Source organism: Humulus lupulus, chromosome X (assembly GCF_963169125.1).
Source record: "Humulus lupulus chromosome X, drHumLupu1.1, whole genome shotgun sequence".
NCBI lineage: Eukaryota > Viridiplantae > Streptophyta > Magnoliopsida > Rosales > Cannabaceae > Humulus > Humulus lupulus.
The window spans coordinates 233,589,747-233,611,156 of NC_084802.1; the positions used below are offsets into that span (position 1 = coordinate 233,589,747).

Below are 21,410 nucleotides of genomic sequence, written 5' to 3' on the forward strand. Positions count from 1 at the left end.
AGCTAGTATGAAAGGAGAACAAAGAGAAGCGAGGGAATGCTACAACACCTCCCTCCGCGCATCCGTGAAACCACGAGAACCGATGGCCATGGTGGTACACGAGGCACCACGCACACCCACTGGAAGCCCGCAGGAGCTAGACCCCAGAACCGTGGAGGAATCAGGGGCGGAACCTGTGGAAGAAATAGAGGAGGTTGAAGTCATGGAGGAACCGTTGAGAAAATTGAAGGTAGGAAAAAGCCTTCAGAATGACATGAAGGAGAGGCTGATAAGGTTTTTGAAGGATAACCTAGATGTATTCGCATGGAGTCACGAAGATATGGTGGGAATAGATCCTAGTGTCATGTGCCACCATTTGAATATCTCCACTGAGGCAAGGCCTGTTAGGCAGAAAAGACGAGCGCTGGACCCAGAGAGGTACGCAGCCTTGAAGGAGGAAGTAGACAAGATGAAGGCCAATGGGTTCATTCGCGAGTCATTTTACCCTGTATGGGTATCGAATCCAGTGCTGGTCCCAAAACCGAATGGAAAATGGAGGACCTGCGTGGACTTCTCAAACCTGAATAAGGCATGTCCAAAGGATAGTTTTCCCCTCCCGAGGATAGATCAGTTGGTGGATGCGACAGCTGGGCATGAATTACTTAGCTTCATGGATGCCTACTCTGGGTACAACCAGATTCCTATGAACCCAGGTGATGAAGATCATACGTCATTTATAACGGATAGAGGACTCTACTGTTACAAGGTGATGCCCTTCGGGTTAAAGAACGCGGGTGCTACCTACCAAAGGTTGGTCAACAAGATGTTTGCTAACTAGATAGGGAGGAACATGGAGGTATATGTTGACGATATGCTGGTGAAGACTCGTAATGCCGCCGAGCTCAACAAGGACCTAGAGGAGATGTTTGACACACTCAGGAAATATCAAATGAAGTTGAATCCAATCAAATGCACTTTCGGAGTATCTTCGGGGAAGTTCCTGGGGTTCATGGTCAACTCCAGAGGTATCGAGGCTAATCCTGATAAGATAAAGGCCCTGATAGAGATGTGCCGTCCCAAGAGTAAGAAGGAGGTGCAATGCCTAACGGGAAGGGTGGCAGCCCTTAACAGATTCATCTCGAGGTCGACTGACAAGTGCCTCCCCTTCTTCAACATCCTAAAAGGGAGCAAAAAGTTCGCTTGGGATGAAGAGTGTGAAGTAGCGTTTATCAAGCTGAAGGAGCACTTAGGGAAGCCACCCCTGTTGGCAAAACCTGAAAAGGGTGAAAGGCTATACTTGTACCTGGCAGTGTCCGAACATGCCGTAAGCACGGCTTTGGTTAAAGGGGAGAAGAAGCATCAACGACCCGTGTACTATGTCAGCAAGCGATTGGCGGACGCGGAGAGTCGATACCCTGAGATTGAGAAGTTGGCATATGCATTAGTGGTGGCTTCAAGGAAGTTAAGACCCTACTTCCATGCCCATGCAATCGAAGTTCTCACTAATAGTCCCCTGAGACAGGTCCTGCATAAGCCTGATGCCTCGGGAAGACTAATGAAATGGTCGATCAAGTTGAGTCAATTCGATATCGTTTATACCCCGAGAACTTCCATCAATGGACAAGTGCTCGCAGACTTCATAGTGGAGTTCACTGGTCAGCCGAATGGAGGAAGAAGTGAAGAAGAGGGGCAGTCAGTTGCAGAGGGGGAGACAAGGAGTGTTGAGGGATGGAGCCTGCACGTGGATGGGGCATCCAACGAAGGAGGATCTGGAGCAGGCCTCGTAATGACTGGACCCGAGGGACTCAGGATGTACTGCGCAATACGATTTGGATTCGAAGCCTCGAACAATGAGGCAGAATACGAAGCGCTTCTGGCAGGACTGCAATTGGCCCAGGGGCTGAAGGTAACACATCTACACATCTGTAGTGATTCACAGTTGGTGGTATTCCAGGTGAAAGGGGAGTACCAAGCGAGGGGACCCAAGATGGCTGCATACTTGGAAAGGGTAAGAAGCTATTTGGAGCAATTGGTGGAATATAGCATAGAGCAGATCCCGAGAGAGAAGAATATCCATGCTGATGCCCTCGCGAAGCTGGCTTCCACTAGAGATGGAGATACCCTCGAATTAGTGCCCGTAGAATACTTACCAAGGCCAAGCATTGCCAATCCAGACGTTCACATGGTCAATGCCCCGAAGGAGTCGTGGGTCAGCCCGATTATAGACTATCTGAAGGATGGAGTGGTGCCAACAGACAAGAGGGAGGCTAGGAGACTAGTTTACAAGGCAGCTCGATACACCTTGGTGGATGGGGTCCTATACAATAGGGGGTTTTCTGTGCCGCTCTTGCGGTGTGTTGATGAGGAAGAAGCTATGAAGGTGCTGTATGAAATACATGAGGGTGAATGTGGCAACCATGCAAGTGGACCGTCCACGGCTCGGAAAGCCATGAGGCAAGGGTACTACTGGCCTTCTAGGAGAGAGATGCTAATGATTTCGCAAGGAAATATGACAAATGCCAAAGGCATGCGAACTACCCCCGAAAACCCCCTAATGACTTGACCAGCATGACCAGCCCTTGGCCCTTCGCTGTCTGGGGGATAGACCTGATTGGTGCCCTCCCCCCAGGGAGAGGTGGTGTGAAGTATGCGGTGGTGGCCGTAGACTACTTCACCAAGTGGGTTGAAGCAGAACCTCTAATGAAGATAACAGCCAAGCATATCGCTACCTTTGTCAACAAATTCATTGTCTGCAGGTTCGGAGTGCCCTACAAGATTATTTCTGACAACGGCACTCAATTTGAAGGGGGAACGTTTGAGGAATACTGTAGGGAAAGGGGCATAAGGAGGAGCTTTTCGGCCGTCATGCATCCACAGGCCAATGGGCAGGTGGAGGCCATCAACAAGGTCCTAAAGAGAAACTTAAAGACAAAACTAGAGAAAATGAAGGGTGCTTGGGTCGAGGAGTTACCGAACGTGCTTTGGGCCTACAGAACCACTCCCCGCACTACCACTGGAGAGACCCCATTCTCCTTAGCATATGGATGTGAGGCTGTCCTCCCGATTGAGATAAAGATTAACTCGCACAGGATACAGGCATACGAGGACCAGGTCAACCATGAGGCAATGGCTGAAAGCTTGGACATGCTGGAGGATAGAAGGGAAAAGGCGCAAATGAGGGTGGCAGTATATCAGCAGCGGGCAGCCAGATATTACAACTCGAGGGTGTGAGAGAGAACATTCAGAACAGGTGACTTGGTATTAAGAAAAGTACTCCCCAACACGCGAGACCCGGGGGCAGGGGTACTTGGGGCGAACTGGGAAGGACCGTACCAAGTCGCTCAGTACATACCACCAAACACCTATAAGCTGGTGCGCATGGACGACACCGTCATACCTCGAGCGTGGAACGCAGAACACCTTAGGAAGTACTACCAGTAAGACTTCCACTCCCAGCGCAGGCAGTAGCTGTGTTTAGTTTGTTGCAGGTTAGGCTATCTCAGTAGACGAGAATCAAAGAGGTTACCTAGATAACCTCACAAGTAGATGTAAGCCTTTTATCTATTTATATATCGTTGTAATCTGACTACTATGAATGAAACTGTTCTCCACTTCGTATGTTACTTACTTCTTTATGCGAGTATCAACTAAAGTCCCCGCCAAGATAAATCTCACCAGGTACTTGGGGGGTAGGACGACAAGAGTAAACCAAAAAAAAAAATCTCTTATATTCAAAAGGATTAGATACCCTTATGAATATCAAGGGAACAGTTTAAAAGGATGACCTCTAACTAAAGGCCGTAAGGAGGGAATCACCCGATAAGTCTAGATCGGCCATTAAGCCGGCTAGCCAAAAAGGGTCTTACAAGGGACCCTTGAAAAAAAAATAGTACTATGTATAACGATGAGAAGGACGCTTCTCGCAAAAAAAGTAATAAGCGCGCGCAAAGAATATAAAAGGACCCCAACAGCCCAATGGGTTAACGTGTCCTTACAAGTATAATCAAGGTGCACCAGAAAGATTATCGCCATCAGATCAAAGAAAAATATGTAACCCACGAACAGCAGTAATAAGAGGGACTTACCAGAGCCCCTTAAGTTTGATAAAAAAAAAGAGAAAAAGAGAAGAAGTGGTGCGAGGGATTACATAGTAAAAGCATACATAGACTGAGTACAAGGGACCTACAAATCTCCACCTCGACCTTTCCACTCAAAAATCTTCTCGACGGCATAGTCCCCAAAAGGAGATAGGTCAACGGTGGGGTTAGTCCTCCAGACAGCATGCAACGTTTTCTCGATTATGCAATCCTCAACGTTCACAAGCTCAGCCTCAAGCACAGCGATCTTCCCGTTTAGATTTTGGATGGTAGCCTCCAACTGAATGTTGGTATGAGAGGTTGATGCAGCCCGGGCCAAGGCGGTATCCCTCTAGCATACCGCCTCGGCCAGTTGACTTGACAAGGCATCCTTTGCAGTCTCGGCCACCGATAGGTTCCCCAGTGCCTCCTCAAGCTCGTGTTGCAACCGTTGGGCCGATGAAGAGTGGGAGGCGAGCAGCCGATGGTTCAAGATGGAAGCCTGAGTGAGGGCGAGGATATGAAACAAAGCCTCAAGGGTCAGATGATATACCAGAAATAATATAAAAAGTATATATATGGCCATCATAAATGAATAAACCAAGTATCGCGACAGTTACCTGCAGGGAGGCTCGCATATAGGCATTCTCTAGCTCAGCCTCGGGGACATTGTGCAGCGTCCCCCATTCACCTTTGGGAAAGTTTCCCAAGTGATGGCTCATGGCTTCCCCATATTGGCTCGCCAAAGGATGATCTTCAGGAATAGAAACATGAGCTGGGCCGGGGGAGGCGTGAGTGCCTGCCGAGGCCCGCTTTGGCAAGGATGGGGACCGAGAAGGCCCTGACCCATCTGCAGTGGTGCGGGGAGCAGAAGAGTGCGGAGTCGTTTCCTGGGGTAAAGAGACGCCTGTGGATGCCCACCTGGGATGCCTCCTCGGGAGTGAAGGAGCCCCATCAAAAGGAGGAATGACAAAATTCCTTCTAGGCACGGAGGGGCAAGGGACAGGGGCATCGAAGGCAAACTCGCCGCCAGGCGTTGACGGCGACATCCGAGAGGTAGCACCGCCAATATGACCGTCATCAGCTACACCCTTAGCCCTGCCAGCAACAGAGTACAAGCAGGAGTAGTTCTCAGACACCACGGTCTCCTCAACGTCCATATGGTCGCCCGGGGGGTAGACATAGTCCCTATCGGCTACTTCATCATAATTTCTTTCATCGTGACCATATACCCACGGACTCTCGAGTACGGGTGCCGCTGGGGGTAGATCCACAGGGTCGGGAGACATAGGGCGTGGACCCGCAGGGATGGGTGACGCGGGGTCAGGTGACGCGGGGCGTGGATCCTCAGATTCAGAGGAAATGGAGCATAGGGTAACTTTCTGGTCCGGGGTCAGCAACCCGTACAAGTGGAGGTTGCTCTCTGTGAAAAGGGCGCTGGCTTGTTTGCATACCTTCGACATGGCCAGGATTTGTATTACTCGGTCATGAGCCGACCGTTTCAAGTTGGGGCCAACAACCCCTAAGAGACCTGCCATCAAACGAAAAGAAATAACCACAGTTAGAAAAGCTATAAAAAAAAGAGAGAGAAGTCGAATAATAAGAGAAACCTCTGATATATGGGATCAAAGTGAGAATAGCCTTATGTGGGGTGTTGAAGCTAGAGTGTCGAGTCTGCCCGCTATAAGTAAAGAAGTAGTCTGACTTCCACAACCCCCTATTGGAAATAGATCCCTCCACGAGGGAACTCCCTTTAAGGGCCGCGGCTTTCTGGAGTTGGTAGAACCCGGGGGCCGATGTATTCTCCCTCAGGGTGAAGAAGTAATGAACCTCACTCATCGAAGGCCCCCTAGAGTACACCCGACGGTACAACACATATAGGCAGCTAAGCATCACCCAGGAGTTGGGGGACAATTGTAGTGGCGCTAATTCAAAGTAGTCCAACACTTTGATGAAGAAAGAGTGAAGTGGAAAAGCTCCACCAGATCGGATTATGGAATCGCTGAATGCCACGAACCCTTTTGGCGGTGCGGACGTGCGTTCCTTGCGCTCTGGTATAACGAACTTGAGATTCAAGGGTAACTTATGAGCTTTCAGCATGTTGCCCATTTTCTTCAGGGTAACTGTGGACCTGCCGGTTTCATCGGAGGTGTCCAAGGCTCTCTTCGACATCTCGGGTACCTGGACAAAGACAGGCAGTTTATGAGCAACAGACTTTCTGAGGGTTCTGGGAGACCCCCCACATGTCCTATGCCTACCAGCGCTTTGCTTAACCCTAGGGCGCAAGACATGGGATAGGAGAGGAAGCACGGGCAGAACCATGGAAAGGAACTCCGGTTCAACCAATTCACGTCTACCGCCTTCGAAGGAGGAATCCCTATGATCGGGAGACTCGTCACGACAAAAGGAAAATGGCTCAGGGGGCAAGTTTTCTTCTAGGCAAGCAATTTCAGAAAGGCAATCCTGGAGGATTGATTGTAGCTGGGAAATGTATGTCGCTTGCTGGGGGGAGAGACCAGAACCCACGTCCCTAGGATGGGATTCTAGCTCCCTCTCCAGGTCGCACGCACTACAACAATATTGAGTATATATTACATTAAAGAATAGCATATTTTGAAAAGTGCTATTATTAATGGGGGATTAAAAAACACGGAACTGATGAATAGTGGGGATTAAAATTTTTGGCGCCATATGACTAAAATCCTAGGCGGCAAAATGAATTTATGCCAAAATTCCCTTTCTCTCAGATTTTCTCAAGCCTTTCTCTAAGTTACCCTTTCTCTCAGCCTCCATCTCTCACTCACGAAGCCCTCTCCGCCCTCACGAAGACTCACCGCCCTCACCGCCCTCAACTCATCTCTGCCTCACTGCCCTCACTGCCCTCACGAAGTCTCTCCGCCCTCAACTCATCTCTGCCTCCGCCCTCACGAAGTCTCTCCGCCCTCACCGAAGTCTCTGCCTCACGAAGACTCGCTCCAGAGTCGCGTCTCTCTGCCTCTCCGTCTGGACAGTAGTTGCATCTCCTACCTGATATTATATTTTGTGTTCACCGATCGCCTCAGCGACGAGGAGTCTCTTTCACTCTCTTCCGATCGTGGCTGGCCTTGCGCTCATTTATTAGTCAATCGTTGTTAGATTTTCTTATAAAGTTCATTTTAAAAAAAAAACTGGGAGCTTTCCATTTCTAAAGTGAGAGTAAAACTCATTATTTCTGACTAACAAACTTGTAATTAGGTACTTCTTAAGTCTTTCTTATATAAAAGATTGGCCTGCCTGATTCTGCTTGCAGATTTTGTGCATTCATCTAAAGCGTGTTTCCTTTAATGTGTTCGGCCAATCCTTTAAACTTCAGGTAATGCAATTTTCAGTTATCTTGATTCCTAAGATTTCTAACACTTGTAAGCCCCAAAAAATAGAAGGTTCTGGAACAGTTTTCCATGAAATCCAGGAAACACTTATAAATTGCTGCGTTTTAAAAAAAAAATTGGTCATTGATTGTATGTGATTGCAAAGTTTTTAAATACTCTTTGCCTTCACAGCCAAGTATTTGTAATGTGATTTTCAAGATGTGCCGACTTCTGACTCAAATCAATTTTAGTTTCTTAAGCATCTTTTTAGGATTAAGTTGCATATGTTATATGGTTTTTGCACATGTTATATGTGTTTTGGCTTTATGGTAGATGTTATAAACTACCTCGTATATGTTTACAATCATTGCTTAAGACTTCAAAAAATTGTCTTAATGGGATTCCATTTTACTGTTGTAGTTTGTTGATTTTTATTTATTATTTTTTTGGTAGGAATTGCATCAGTTCTTTACAATCCTAATCATACTATTACCTACAAAATAAATTGAGGAAAAAAATACCAGTTTTAGTTTCGAAAGGAAATTAAAACTGAACAATTCGAGAAATTGACGTAGTTAGTTCTCCTATTCTCACATTTACATCATATTCATGTATTTCTATAAATTTGTTTAAACCTACTTTTCTTAGGTTCATTTTCTAATAATCCAAACAAATTAGGAAGAACAAAATTGGGATAAAAACCATTCAAGTTGGCTAATCTTAATATAATCTCCTAATTTTTATTTATTTTTTACTGAAGACCTTAGATTAAAAGTCAGTGAATGTATGCCATTTGTGATAACAAATCTTGCCCCACGTGGCTTTAAATGAAACTTTAGTCTACCAATAATTATACCACAAGTTAAATTATATATATAGAGAGAGAGATCCAATTAAGGTAAAGTCAACCGTTGTATAGAAAATACCACATTAGCCTTACAATTAATCATCTATATATATATTATTTATGAATGTATGTATATAACATTGCTCTGCTATTAATACAGGTCATCCCATCCCTTCGTCAATAATCTTATATTTCTCTGGTATCGGCTTGCACTCAGGTTCCCACAAATCATATTGTGAAATTCTGTCCTAACTAAACTTATTGTGAAAGGTATTTTTTTTTAAAAAGTTTTGTACAATTTTCTTATTGACATGCATATATAAATATATATATGTATGTATAACATATAGTAAGAAGAACTAGTGGTGTATACGCGTGTAGTTGTTTGAATATTGTATGGTAATATACTTTATAATTTATAAAGGCTATTATTACATATATATAAATATACATTTTATGCTTGTTGTTTAATTTTAGTGTTCTTAACATACGATTGATACAGGGCAATTTAGTACATGCCGGAGGAAGAGTTATTTGTTCAGCCGAAGGAGATTTTCAATAATACAATTACCAAAGCAAACTAAGTACGACGGTAATAAACTGATCCAAATAACCCAAAACTCTATTAAAATTTTAGTATTATTATATAATAAATCAAACTCAGCTAATCATATGATTTAAGTTTATATATTTTGCTTATGGAATATTTTTAATTTATATAAGCTCCTCACATTCACAGTCTGTGCATATATGTTAGCATGCAAAGTTACGACTTACATGGTTGAACATGTATGTAATCTTAATTAAATCCCAGTATATTACGGTTAAACAGATTTAATGTTGTTGGTATCCTTAATTCTAACCAGCTTCGATCTTACCCAAGGATACAAACAAAGTAATGAAATAATATATAAGTCGTGTGTGGCCTCCTTTGATTTTCTCTCTTAGCTAGGAATTGGCTATGTGTGTGTTGTGTTTAATTAGTTCTTTCATGAAAGGTGGGTAGTTGGATTTGTTGTCACTGACTGTACTGCTACGTACTGAAATCATTGATTTGCTTCTTCTAGCGCAAAAATATAAGGTAGACACAAGCAGAAAAACACAAAACTAGTGGTGGATAGATCCTTCTTTTGATCGGGCAGGAAAACACACACAATATCATAGAATGAGTGATCACAGAGACAGTGGTTTCTGAGCATTGAAATCTATAAGATGGTTTAGTTTTCTTTGTTAAAAAAAAAAAACAGAATAAGAGCTGAACTAAAGGAGGTTATTATATTTTTTAATCAATGATCATTTGAGTATGTAAATAATATCTATGTCTTTGTTCATGTAATTTTTATTTTGATCTTATAAGCATGTTGTTCTTTCAATATGAGATAATTGTGACATGACTTTTTGATTTATTGGGTTCTCTACACAAGTTTCTAAATTTCTTTAACTCTTTCAGAAATTCAGAATTGGAGGGAACTTTATTTGCAGCAGTTTGCAAGAGGTATGTTTTCTTTTATTTTTGTTAAAATACTTTGCAAATGTTAGAGGAGTTTGAATATCTTAGATATTCATCCATAGTGAAGTAGGTTCTGAGATTATTATTATTGTGTGCTGCGGTGATAACGGAAGGTTGAGAACTTGTGTGTATTAGTGAAGTAGGTTCTGAGAAATTTGTGTGCTGCGGCGAGATAAGGAAGAAAACTTGTGTGTTGATTGAATATTTTGAATTGATAATGATTGATGGTTGGTTAATAAATATGGCTGAAATGTTTTCTGATTTTCTGTTAGTTATTTGATGTATATCTAATAAACTTCAAAAACCATAGAAATTTAAAAGTAGAATCGAAACCCATGTAGGGAAATATATTAGAATAATTATAGAAATAGCTTCTTGCAATTCAAAAATATATTAGAATAATTGTTCGAATATCAGGAGAAAGACCGCCATGAACACAAAGTACCTGGAGAGAAAAATAATATATATTATTACATAACTGAAGCACCCAGGCATCTATGCAACCAAATAACATATGATAAGTGCGTGTATAAACTATGCATAAATAACAGGAAATATTAGAATGTGACATCATGTGTGAGTGTGTGTAAAGCAAGAGAACCTTACAGTGCCATCTATGATTGCTGAAAGTGTCAAATAATCAAAAACATCTCAACATTCTCATTCTCAACATCCAATCAAAGAAGGACCCATAATAGCATTCACATTCTCAACATCCTACATGTACCACAGAAACAAGCATATTAAATACACATAAAAAAAACTATCAAATAGATCAGTTAAGTATGCAGTGAAACTAGGAAAGTGTTCGTCACCTTAACCACGCCTTTTCCAAGGTAGTCTTATCCTCCATCCCTTAGCTCAAGAGTCTCGTACACTCCTAGTTAAACAAAAAAGGAACACAAAATAGCTGAATCCCAATCCTAAGAAACGTTTATCTGAACAATAGAGCCAATAAAATAATTTTACAAACAGAGCATATCAACAGATTTAGTTCCAACAACAATTAATTTAATACAAATAGCATATCAAACATAAAAATTTAGAAAATAAAAATAAAATACCTCACTTTTCTCCTGTGTTCTAATAGTTTTCCCTCCCTTAGTTCATAAAATAGAAATATCGTATGAACTAACTCAGGATTCAAAATATATATTGTCAAGGTTACAGGCTCAAGAACACTCGAACACACTCCTCAGTCCTCACACAACTCAGAACAATATCTTTGTTTTTCTAACCTCTTTTCCAGAGGTCATATTAGTTATATATGTATAGGTTTCTTTCTCTCACATGTGGAAACGGCCACACTTAACTGTCAAACAGAATTGCAAAATTCATTTACTTGAGCCTAAAGTGATCCAAATATTATATCACTTATCATTATATTAAATTATAAGATTTACTATTTATAAAATTATGAAATTAATTATTAACATTAAATAAAAATGAGATAGAGGTTCAAAACTGATTTGTCATATAATAGTAATAATAATAATACATCCTCTGTAATGAACCATACATAGGAATACATTTAGGTGGCTCAAATAATAGCATTGTTAAATTTGGCACATAATAAATATTACATTTTTATTTATTTGTTCACTACTAATTAATGTCTTTTATTGAAATTTTTTTTAACTTTTTATATATATAATAATTTTTTGATATATATTTAAAAATATGATAAACTTTTTGAGATAATTTGTACTTTATGCATTAAAGCATAATTATAAATATTGTGCTAAATACAGCATTTGCTCATTTTATGAGCCAAATTTAGAAAAAATTACATGTTTTATGGCTTTTTTTAACAAGTTTACAAAAAAAAATACTTATTTTATGATTTTTTTTTATTTTTCAATTTTATGAATTTAATTTCCCATATTTTTGTACAAATATTAGTTTATGCCATATTTTTATTCTTAATTAAGTTTAGGCTTATTTGCATCATTCAACTATTTTGTCTTTTTATACATTTTTTTTCTTTTCTTTTTTTGCAAATTTTACCTAAGCAAGTGCACCACTATTTTTTTGTCATATACTATGAGGTTTATTATAAGTGAAGAATGAGAGAAGGAATGGCTTCACCCACTTCTATTTATCTATATTCTCCTGCTATGCTTTTGTGGATTTCTATGCAATATATTATGATAGAAAAATAGAGAATAAGAAATAAAGAAAGAAAGACCTTAGACACGTAATAATTTATGGATCAATAGATATCAAATTCTTGAACTGACAATACTCTTTATATATATATAAATATATATAATATTTCTTTGAGATGAGGATTGGAAATGCCAAGTTTAGCAATAAGACTAAATAAACAGCTTAAATTCATTTCTGAACTCAAAATCAAGTAATTTTAAAAATAATCATATAGTATATTTTGGTTGATACAATTTTGTATTTACCATTACATAGACTTATCAAAATTTTGCTTTTTGTTGGTTAGAACAGGACAACTAAATTGGTGATCATGTTGGATAAAATTTGGCTACGCTTCAATAGGTAATAAGAATTAGGGATTTAATTAGTGCTAGCTTAGTAAAATTAGTAACTTACTGTATTTGTTACTAATATATTATAAATATGAACTTGTCTTTGAATTGTAGAGCCTCGGATGAGTATAGAGAAGGCGCTAAGAATTTTGTAGAAATGTCAGAAAAGCTAGCTGGTTATCCAGAAAAGTTATTGTGTCCATGCAAAGTTTGTCGAAACTTAAGTCACCAATGTATTAACATTTTGTATGAACACTTAGTCATTTATGGGATTGATCCAACATACAAAATCTGGTTTCATCATGGGGAAGAATTATCAAGAGATGATGATGTAGAGACAATGGAAACATTTGATTCTTACAACTTGTTTAGGGCTACAAATATTGATGGTTGTGATTTTGAAAGTCATCTAGAAGGTCATGATGACACTTTTATGGAAAAAATAGAAGATGCAGACACTCCATTATATCCATAATGCACTAAATATACTAAGTTATCGTCAATTGTTGCATTGTATAAGGTTAAAACTACCAATGGATGGTCTGACAAAAGTTTTGATGAATTGTTAAGACTTTTGAATGATATGTTTCCTTTAGATAATATGATCCCCAAGTCTATGTATGAGGTTCGAAAATTTCTTCGATTATTTGATTTAGGATATGAAAAGATTCATGTGTGTTTTAATGATTGTTGTTTGTTTAGAAAAGATAAAGAAAACTTGCAAGAATGTCCAACATGTGGAACTTCACGTTGGATGTCAGATAAGCTGACTAAAAAGGTTCGACATGGTGTCCCAGCAAAAGTTTTGAGGTACTTTCCTATAATCCCTAGGTTGAAACGGATGTTCATGTCTAAAAGAATTTCAAAGGAATTAAGATGGCATCACAACAATAAAAGTTGCGATGGAAAAATGCGTCACCCAGTGGATTCAGCAGCATGGGAGCTAGTCAATGATAAATGGCCATCATTTTCAAATGAAGAGAGAAATATTAGACTTGGCCTTTCCACAGATGGATTTAACCCATTTAGTAATTTAAGTTCTAAGTATAGTGTTTGGCCTGTTTTGTTGGTCATGTACAACTTACCCCCATGGTTGTGCATGAAACAGGAGAATAATTTATTATCAATGTTAATTCCAGGACCTAAACAGCCTGGGAATGATATTGATATATACTTAGAACCCCTCGTAGAGGACTTGAAATTATTATGGAATGAGGGTGTTGATACTCATGATGCATTGGACAATACAAATTTCAAGTTGCAGACTATTTTGATGTGGACAATCCAAGATTTTCCAGCATACGGGAACCTTGCTGGTTGTAAAAATAAGGGATGTTTTAGTTGTCCCCAATGTGGTTATGGTACTCATTCAGAGTGGCTAAAACATAGTGGGAAGTTTTCATATCGAGGTCATCGGAAATTTCTTAAAGAAGACCATCCATTTCGGAGTAAAAGAAGTTGGTTTGATGGAGAAGTTGAGCATGGAAATCCCCCAAGAATCATGAATGGGACTACAATTGCTGAACACCTTAAAGATTTTGTGAATGTTTGGGGAAAATCCACTTCAAAGAAAAGGAAACAAAATGATTCAAAAGAAATGTGGAAAAAACGATCCATATTTTTTCAGTTACCTTATTGGAAGGTTAGCACATTCTTACTACTCTAAAAAAATTTTGTGTAAATTATTGTTTTTGGAGGAATTTCATTAGTTATTTCTTTTGCAATTTTTTTAGGAATTGTATGTTCGTCACAATTTGGATGTGATGCACATAGAGAAAAATGTTTGTGAAAGCATCTGTAATACATTGCTAGATGTTGCTGGAAAAAGTAAAGATGGACTAAAAGCTCGCTTGGATTTGCAACATATGGGTATTAGGAGTGCATTACACCCACAAGAGAAGGGGACTAGAACCTATCTTCCTGCAGCTTTACACACACTATCAAAGCTTGAGAAAGAATTATTTTGTAAAAGGTTGTTCTCATTGAAAGTACCTGATGGATATAGTTCAAATATTCGAAATTGTGTTTCAATGGAACAATGCAAGCTCATGGGCCTTAAGTCACACGATTGCCACATTTTGATGCAACAATTACTACCGGTGGCTATAAAAGGATTGATGCCATTGGGTCCAAGAGATGCTATAATAAGATTATGCACGTTCTTTAATCGAATATGTCAACGTGTTCTTGATAGAGAAAGCATAATGACATTAGAAAATGATGTTATTGAAACTTTATGCTTACTAGAGAGATTCTTTCCACCATCATTTTTTGATGTCATGATTCACTTAGTGGTTCATATCGGACGAGAAGCACGACTATGTGGGCCAGTCCAATTTCGATGGATGTATCCATTTGAGAGGTGAATCACTAAGACTTAATTGTTTTGTTTATTCTTATTAGTTTATGTGAACATTCTATTAATGATGAGCAATTGTGTGATTAATAGACGCATGAAGATATTGAAAGATTATGTCAGAAATCGAGCAAGGCCTGAAGGTTGTATTGCAGAGTGTTATCTTGCAGATGAGTGTGTGAGCTTTTGTAATGAATTCACTGACCATTCAATTGAACTAAACACAAAAAAAGGTCGAAATGAAGAGTGGTCAAATGATGTGATACTTGAAGGTCGTCCAATTTCTAGGAGGAAAGAAATTATATTGACAGATGAGTTGTTAGAAATTGCACATCGATACATTCTGTTAAATACATCTGTTGTGGAGCCTTTTCCAGAGTAAGTGTCTGATATTAGAAATTTTTTTTTTTTTTATTAAAAATGTAGTAATACTAACTCATTGGTCCTATAAATTAGGATTCACTTAGAGGAGTTGAAAAAAACAAACAAAATATATGAGAGAAATAGTGGATTATTTTGGAAGAAACATATACAAACTTTTTCAACATGGATGAAGGAAAAGGTAAATTAATGCAAACTAACTGGTTCATATCAGTTGTTTTAAATATCATTAAGAAAATTAACAATGTCATACTATTATTTGTATAGGTTCCTATGCATTCCTCAACTTCTGATGAAACTGATTTGTTGAAATGGCTAGCATATGGACCCAGAAAACATGTTGCTTCTTACACTGGATATATTATCAATGGTCAAAGATTCCATGTACATGACATTGAGAAGTCCACACAGAATAGTGGTGTCTCAATTGAAGCTACAACTATGTGTAGATCTAGTGCCAAAGATGTATCTCAAGTTCCTAATTTAGTTTCATACTATGGGGTTATAAGGGAGATAATCTTGTTAGATTACTATATAGTTCAGATTCCAATTTTCAAATGTGATTGGGCAAATGTCCCTAACGGTGTTAGGGTGGAGGATAGTCTTACTTTAGTTAATCTACACCAAAGTCAATGGTCTGTTGGTAGAGACCCTTTTATTTTAGCCTCACAAGCTAAACAAGTCTTCTACTCAAGAGAACATGATTCTTCCAATTGGTATGTGGTGATTAGGGCACCCCCTAGAGGTTTTTATGACATGGAAAATTATGATGAGCAAGAATTCATGCCTGTAATGTCTGAAGTTACTGAATCTAGGTTATATAATGTAGTGGAAGATGAACAATATGTTAGAGATGATTGTGAGGGTATATTAGTTTGATTATTGTTGTGTTTTTTGTAAATTGTAGAAGATGTTGCACTTGACATTCAAAGTTGTAATCAATGGAAATTTCAGTTTATACTTTAGCTCATTAATTGGTTGTTTCTTATTTGTGTATTTTTAGCGAAGAACTCTTGAAAACATATGTCTTTGATGCCAAGAATGACTGTTTATTTCTTTCTTTCTGACTTTTATTATATGTTTTTTTTTGTGATAATTGATAATATGTTGTTATATATGATTTTTGCAACTCATCAAAAATCTTACTAATTATAGAAACGGTTGATCAGAAACTAGTCAAAGAGTTTGCCAAGTACAAGATATGTCACCTCCATCTACAAAAGGAAAGAGGCCAAAACACATACCTATAGGAAAATTAGTTAAACTCCTCAATGAAAAGAGGAAGAGCTTTAGACTAAATTTGGAAATGGATAAGGTTGTTGAAGAGAGATATACTAAGGATGTGTCTCCAAAGAAAAATACACGTAGAATGATTGTAAGAAATGACTCTTCTGATGAAGAAGAAGTACCCATCTCCCCTGTGACAAGGAGATCTCTTAAAAATCTATTTGAGGTTGAACAACCAATAGACTCTCTTGAAAAAATAGTGAGACCACCTACTAATGACCTAATTTCTCCATTCTTAGCTTCAATGACAGCCACTAGGGGATCTATTAAAAGAGTGGTTGAAGTAGAAATTAGTCCTTCAAATGACCATGCCATCTCACCAACAGCCACAAGAAAATCACAACGCCTACAAATCCCAGAAAACCCAAATGAAACAATTGTTGAAAACTTGCCTGACGAACAAGAACTACCTGAAGAAGTTGTTGCACCTATTACCCAAAAGAGAACTAGAGGCCCTAGTAAAATGAAGTCTATTGCAATAGACAGTGATGGTCGTTTGGAAGTTAAGTTTAACTCAAAGGGACAACCAATAGGTGCAACATCAATATCTTTGTCTTCATTTTTGGGTGCACTTGTTAGAGAAATTGTACCAGTAACAATAAAAGATTGGAGGAAGATTCCTCTAGGAATGAAAGAGGTCTTATGGAAATCTATTCAGGTATATATACTCAGGTTTTATGCATTGAACATGAAATTTTTTGAAATTCATTTACATTAATACTAACCTATTATTAATTTTACTAGGCAAGATATAAGGTTGACAAAGATTGGCAAAAGAACTATATATTCAAAAGTATGGCAGATCTTTGGAGAGCTTCGAAATCAAGGCTAGTTACTAAAATAACAAATGCACCAAATGAAGAAGCAAGATTGAAACTAAAGCCTGATAATATTAAATCTATGAATGAGTGGAAAAGTTTTGTTAAGGAAAAAATAGTGCTGAGTTTAAGGTATTTTATTCTTAACATCTTATAACCAAATATATTTATGATTAAAATTTATAGTTTAATGTCTCTATTAACTTTATATTCTTAGGCTACAAGCGAGAAATTCAAAAAAATATGGACAAAGCAACTACCCCACACTTGTAGTCGGAAAGGTTATGCAAGATTGATTGATGAATTGGTAAAGCCAAACATATTTACAGTTGTTTTATTATAGAATTTGGTTTAGATATTTTTTTAATTTATTTTCTTATTTTGATAGATGAACCATAGTGAAACCAATACACCACCTTCTAGAGTTGATGTTTGGACCAAAGCACATAAGAAGAAAAATGGCGAACCAGTAAATTCAGAAGTGGCTGAAGCTTTTGTATACACCTTGCCCTTTCAAAATCATGTGACTTTAGTTTTAACTTAATCATTTGTTTGAATACATTTATTGATACTATTTATTTTTGAAGGATTTGGTTGAAGAATATAAGAAAGATCCTGGTATGTCTTCAACTACAAGTGTTAATGAAGACATCCTCACAAAAGTCCTTGGTCCTGAAAAAAATTCATACATGAGAGCTTTCGGAAGAGGAGTTACTCGATCAAAGTTGCAAATTGTGTCAGAAAGAGATGACCATTTGATGAAGATAGAAGGTCAATGCAAAGATTTGAAAGACAAAATGCAACACATGGAGCAACTCATTGTTTCTTTAATGAAAAATCAAGTAAGTATTTTGATGCTGAAACTATATTTTCATGTGGCTGAATTGCAATAATAACTAAGATTCATGTTTAATTTTTTGGTTAGTCTTTACTTTTGTATTTTTTTTAATTTTGATGTTGAATTCATGTCTTTCTATCTTACTTGTAAATAGAATACATCTACTCAGAGCGAGGAGCAATCAAATGTCAATGTTCAATCAAATTCTCATGTTCATTCCACTCAAGTAATTATGATACTAATTATATGAAAATGATAAAATCTAAAACATATAATATTCAATATAAAATCATTTACTGCTGCTGAATTTGTTATATTGATATATTGTTAGAGTGTCAAGAACCACACATTTGACTCAAAATGCAAAATATTAGATTGGATTGGATCTGGAGAAATTATTGCAGAAGGTTATTTTATCTCAAGTGACCCAAATGATGAGGTTCACCATGTTCCTCTTGGGCCTAGTGCTATGAAAGTGGGGATAGATCTTGTGAGAAAGAATGATGCATTTCTGTGGAGGCCTTCAACAATTATGTCTACTATAGAAGATGCTGTAGGTAGTATAATTGCATGACCAGCTGATAAAGTTATAATTAGGTAATTAACGTTTTTTATGTACTCTTTTAGTTTACTATAACTTTAAGTTGAAGCATTACTTATTTAAATTTTGTTGTAGCTAAACAAATGGACTCGCAACAAAGACAAGTGCACAAAGGATGATGAATTGAAGGATGGAGCAAGTTTCACGCATGGTTTACTTTTGTGTATCTTGTAATGTTTCTATTTTTCATTTTTGAAGTAAAAATTGTTCAAGATTATAAAACTTTATTATGTTATGCTTTCAAACTTAAGTTAGAACCAAGATCTCATGAAGTAGACACATTCATGGTTTGAATTAGTTATTGTTTAATGTAATACTTATGGTTTATCAATCTATTGAGAATTACATTTTATGATTAATTTTGAATTTTTTTTATCAAAATACAATAATGAAAATCTTTTAATTAAAAAAAAAACCATATAAGTATACTTATCAAAATAAAATTTAAAATTTTATTACTATATGTTATGATTTAAAAACATATTATAAGCGTAAAAAATCGTTATGGTTTATATAATATAACAAACTAAAAATGTTATCAAAATAATCAAATGTAACAGTTGAAAAGTGTTATGAAAAAAGTACAAGATTAAACTTCAAATTTATAATAAAAAACTCTATCTAAATGTTATTATTTGAATATTATAGCACCTAAAAATGTGTTATTGAATAGTTTAAGATAACACCGAACATAACATTCAAAAACTGTTATAGAAAAGACTGGACTTTTAATAACATGGGCTACGTTAGCATTTTCAGAAGTGCTATCAATAGTCCCGGTTAGCACTTTTTAAGTGTTATGAATACTGTTTTTTCTTGTAGTGACGCTTTATGTCTGAGGTAAGACAGTCTCCTGAGGTATAGCGCCCGCACACCCCCGCGGTTAGAGGGTCTGCGTGCGTCGAACTTTGAGTCAGAGGATGACAACTCAATAAATTCAACATTGGACGGACCTTCGGGACATCGCCTAGACGCCATGGACCAGCTAGGACTCGAAGGCGTGTACGCATAAGGGTGACTCTATATCTACAACATGAGTGTGAGGGTATAAGAAAAGGGCCTATGTATGGGTACTGGAATGACTATACGAAGAGAATGTTAAACTCTGAAGAATGAGTGTCGTGCAACCATCAATTCTACCCTCGCGTAATCAATGCAAAACAAAAGGGAGAAGAGAGGAAGGAGGCATACCTATGGGAATACGAAGCTGAAGGGGTGCAAGGATAGACTTGCGAAGGAGCAGGGGCAAGACCGTAGGAGCAAGGGAATGCCCAGCGTCACCACGAAGCTAAAAAAAGAAAAGGAAAAAAATATATAATAAATATATATATATAAACAAAAAAAAAGGATGAGTAACGAAAATAAAAGAAAGGGTACCTCAAGAATGCTTTGGAGGAGGATAGAACCCTTGAACTCTTGAAAATAAGTTGGAGAGCATGCCACTAGGCTAGGTAAGTCTTGGTGTGGAGAAGTGGCTTCAAGCCTTGGGGGTATTTATAGGGAAAGTCAATGCTCCCTAGCCATTGGATCTATCTCCCTATGAATGGTGGAGATCAAGAGTATGGGTAACCTTGGGATCCGCGATTGAGGATGATTGGTCCTTATGCAATCTTAGGAATTTTCATGGATCCCCTTTAGTGTTAGGTGGTTGTTGTGTTTCTTTGGACACTATAAAGAAACACAACTCCAAGCCTTACTTCGTATTTCTTTGAGTGACGTTGTGAAACTTTCCAAGGCTAAGTCCCCCAAGGTTGGCCGTACATGTCAGGCAAGAGAAATAGAGAGAGTCTACAAACACACTTAAAAGTGTACTTATAGACTCGGGGGGAAGTGTAAATGTGGAAATTTTTCCCTTGTGAATTCTATTCACAAGTGAAGCTCTATACTACGGGACATCCTAAAAGCTACTCATTGTCCGCACAAGGGGATAAGGACGTCACATGATGGTGAGGGAATTGGGCTAAGAGGGCCACCCTCGCTATGCGAGGGCCCTCGGCCGCTTGCCAATCCGAACGTCACCCTCGCTATGCGAGGGTCCCCGGTTGGCCATCTGCGTGCGCCCCGTTCCATCAAGCATCGAGCCTCGCCTGCACTCGGGAGAAGAAGGTCAGCCTCGCTACGCGAGACACCCTCGCTATGCGAGGGTGAGGCCTTGTTGTGGCGCCCGTGCCCCGAGCCTCGCCACGCCTGCACCCGGGGGGAAGAGGGGCAGCCTCGCTATGGGAGGGTGCTGCCATGTTGCACCGCCCGTGTCTTCAGCCTCGCTTTCATGTGACCTGCGTAGGCCAGCCTCGACTCCTAGCGCCTTGGCTTCACATGGCACCTACAGGTTGAAGCCTCCTTGGCATTGGCATGAGGAGTACTTAGAGACACTTAATGGGAATGCCAAGTCAGCATTGGGTATCAAACGGGGATTGATGAGGACGACCGGGTACAGGACACGTGTACTGACACGGGGCATACGGTTGTGGAGAGAACAGAGGCACGGCCCTGTGATCTGCATTTGAGGAGTAGTGGCGGTACAGACCTGTACGAAGAGTAGTGGTACCACTTGGACACCCCCGACCATACGCCAGAGCCGACAGTACTATGTCCTAGGCCACGACTCTGGCATCATCAGGGTAGACACCACTACGCCCTGAGCCACTACACTATCAGAGTACCTGCGTACGTCCCTGTCGTCTGGGACTTGTTTGTATCCAGGGCCAATAGAGCCCCCCTATAAATAGGCCCCAACCCCTCAGGTTAACGGGTTGGAAAACTGAGTGTATGAAAGAGACTTAAGAAATATATGATCCTAATTTTCATTGTTGCTTTGGTTTTCTTCTGTTGATTCGAGTTCTTTCCATCTGATTCAAAGCTTTCTGTA

The 21,410-nt window shown here is 38.8% G+C and overlaps 1 protein-coding gene across 1 annotated transcript; it reads left to right on the plus strand.

Annotated features, from left to right (window-relative positions):
* Nucleotides 1-12,861: 12,861 nt before the first annotated feature.
* On the plus strand, nt 12,862-14,998 carry LOC133806858 (uncharacterized). Its single transcript, XM_062244943.1, has 3 exons — nt 12,862-13,717; nt 14,034-14,582; nt 14,664-14,998. The coding sequence occupies exons 1-3, from the start codon at nt 12,862-12,864 to the stop codon at nt 14,996-14,998; spliced, it is 1,740 nt and encodes a 579-aa protein (XP_062100927.1).
* Nucleotides 14,999-21,410: the final 6,412 nt, after the last annotated feature.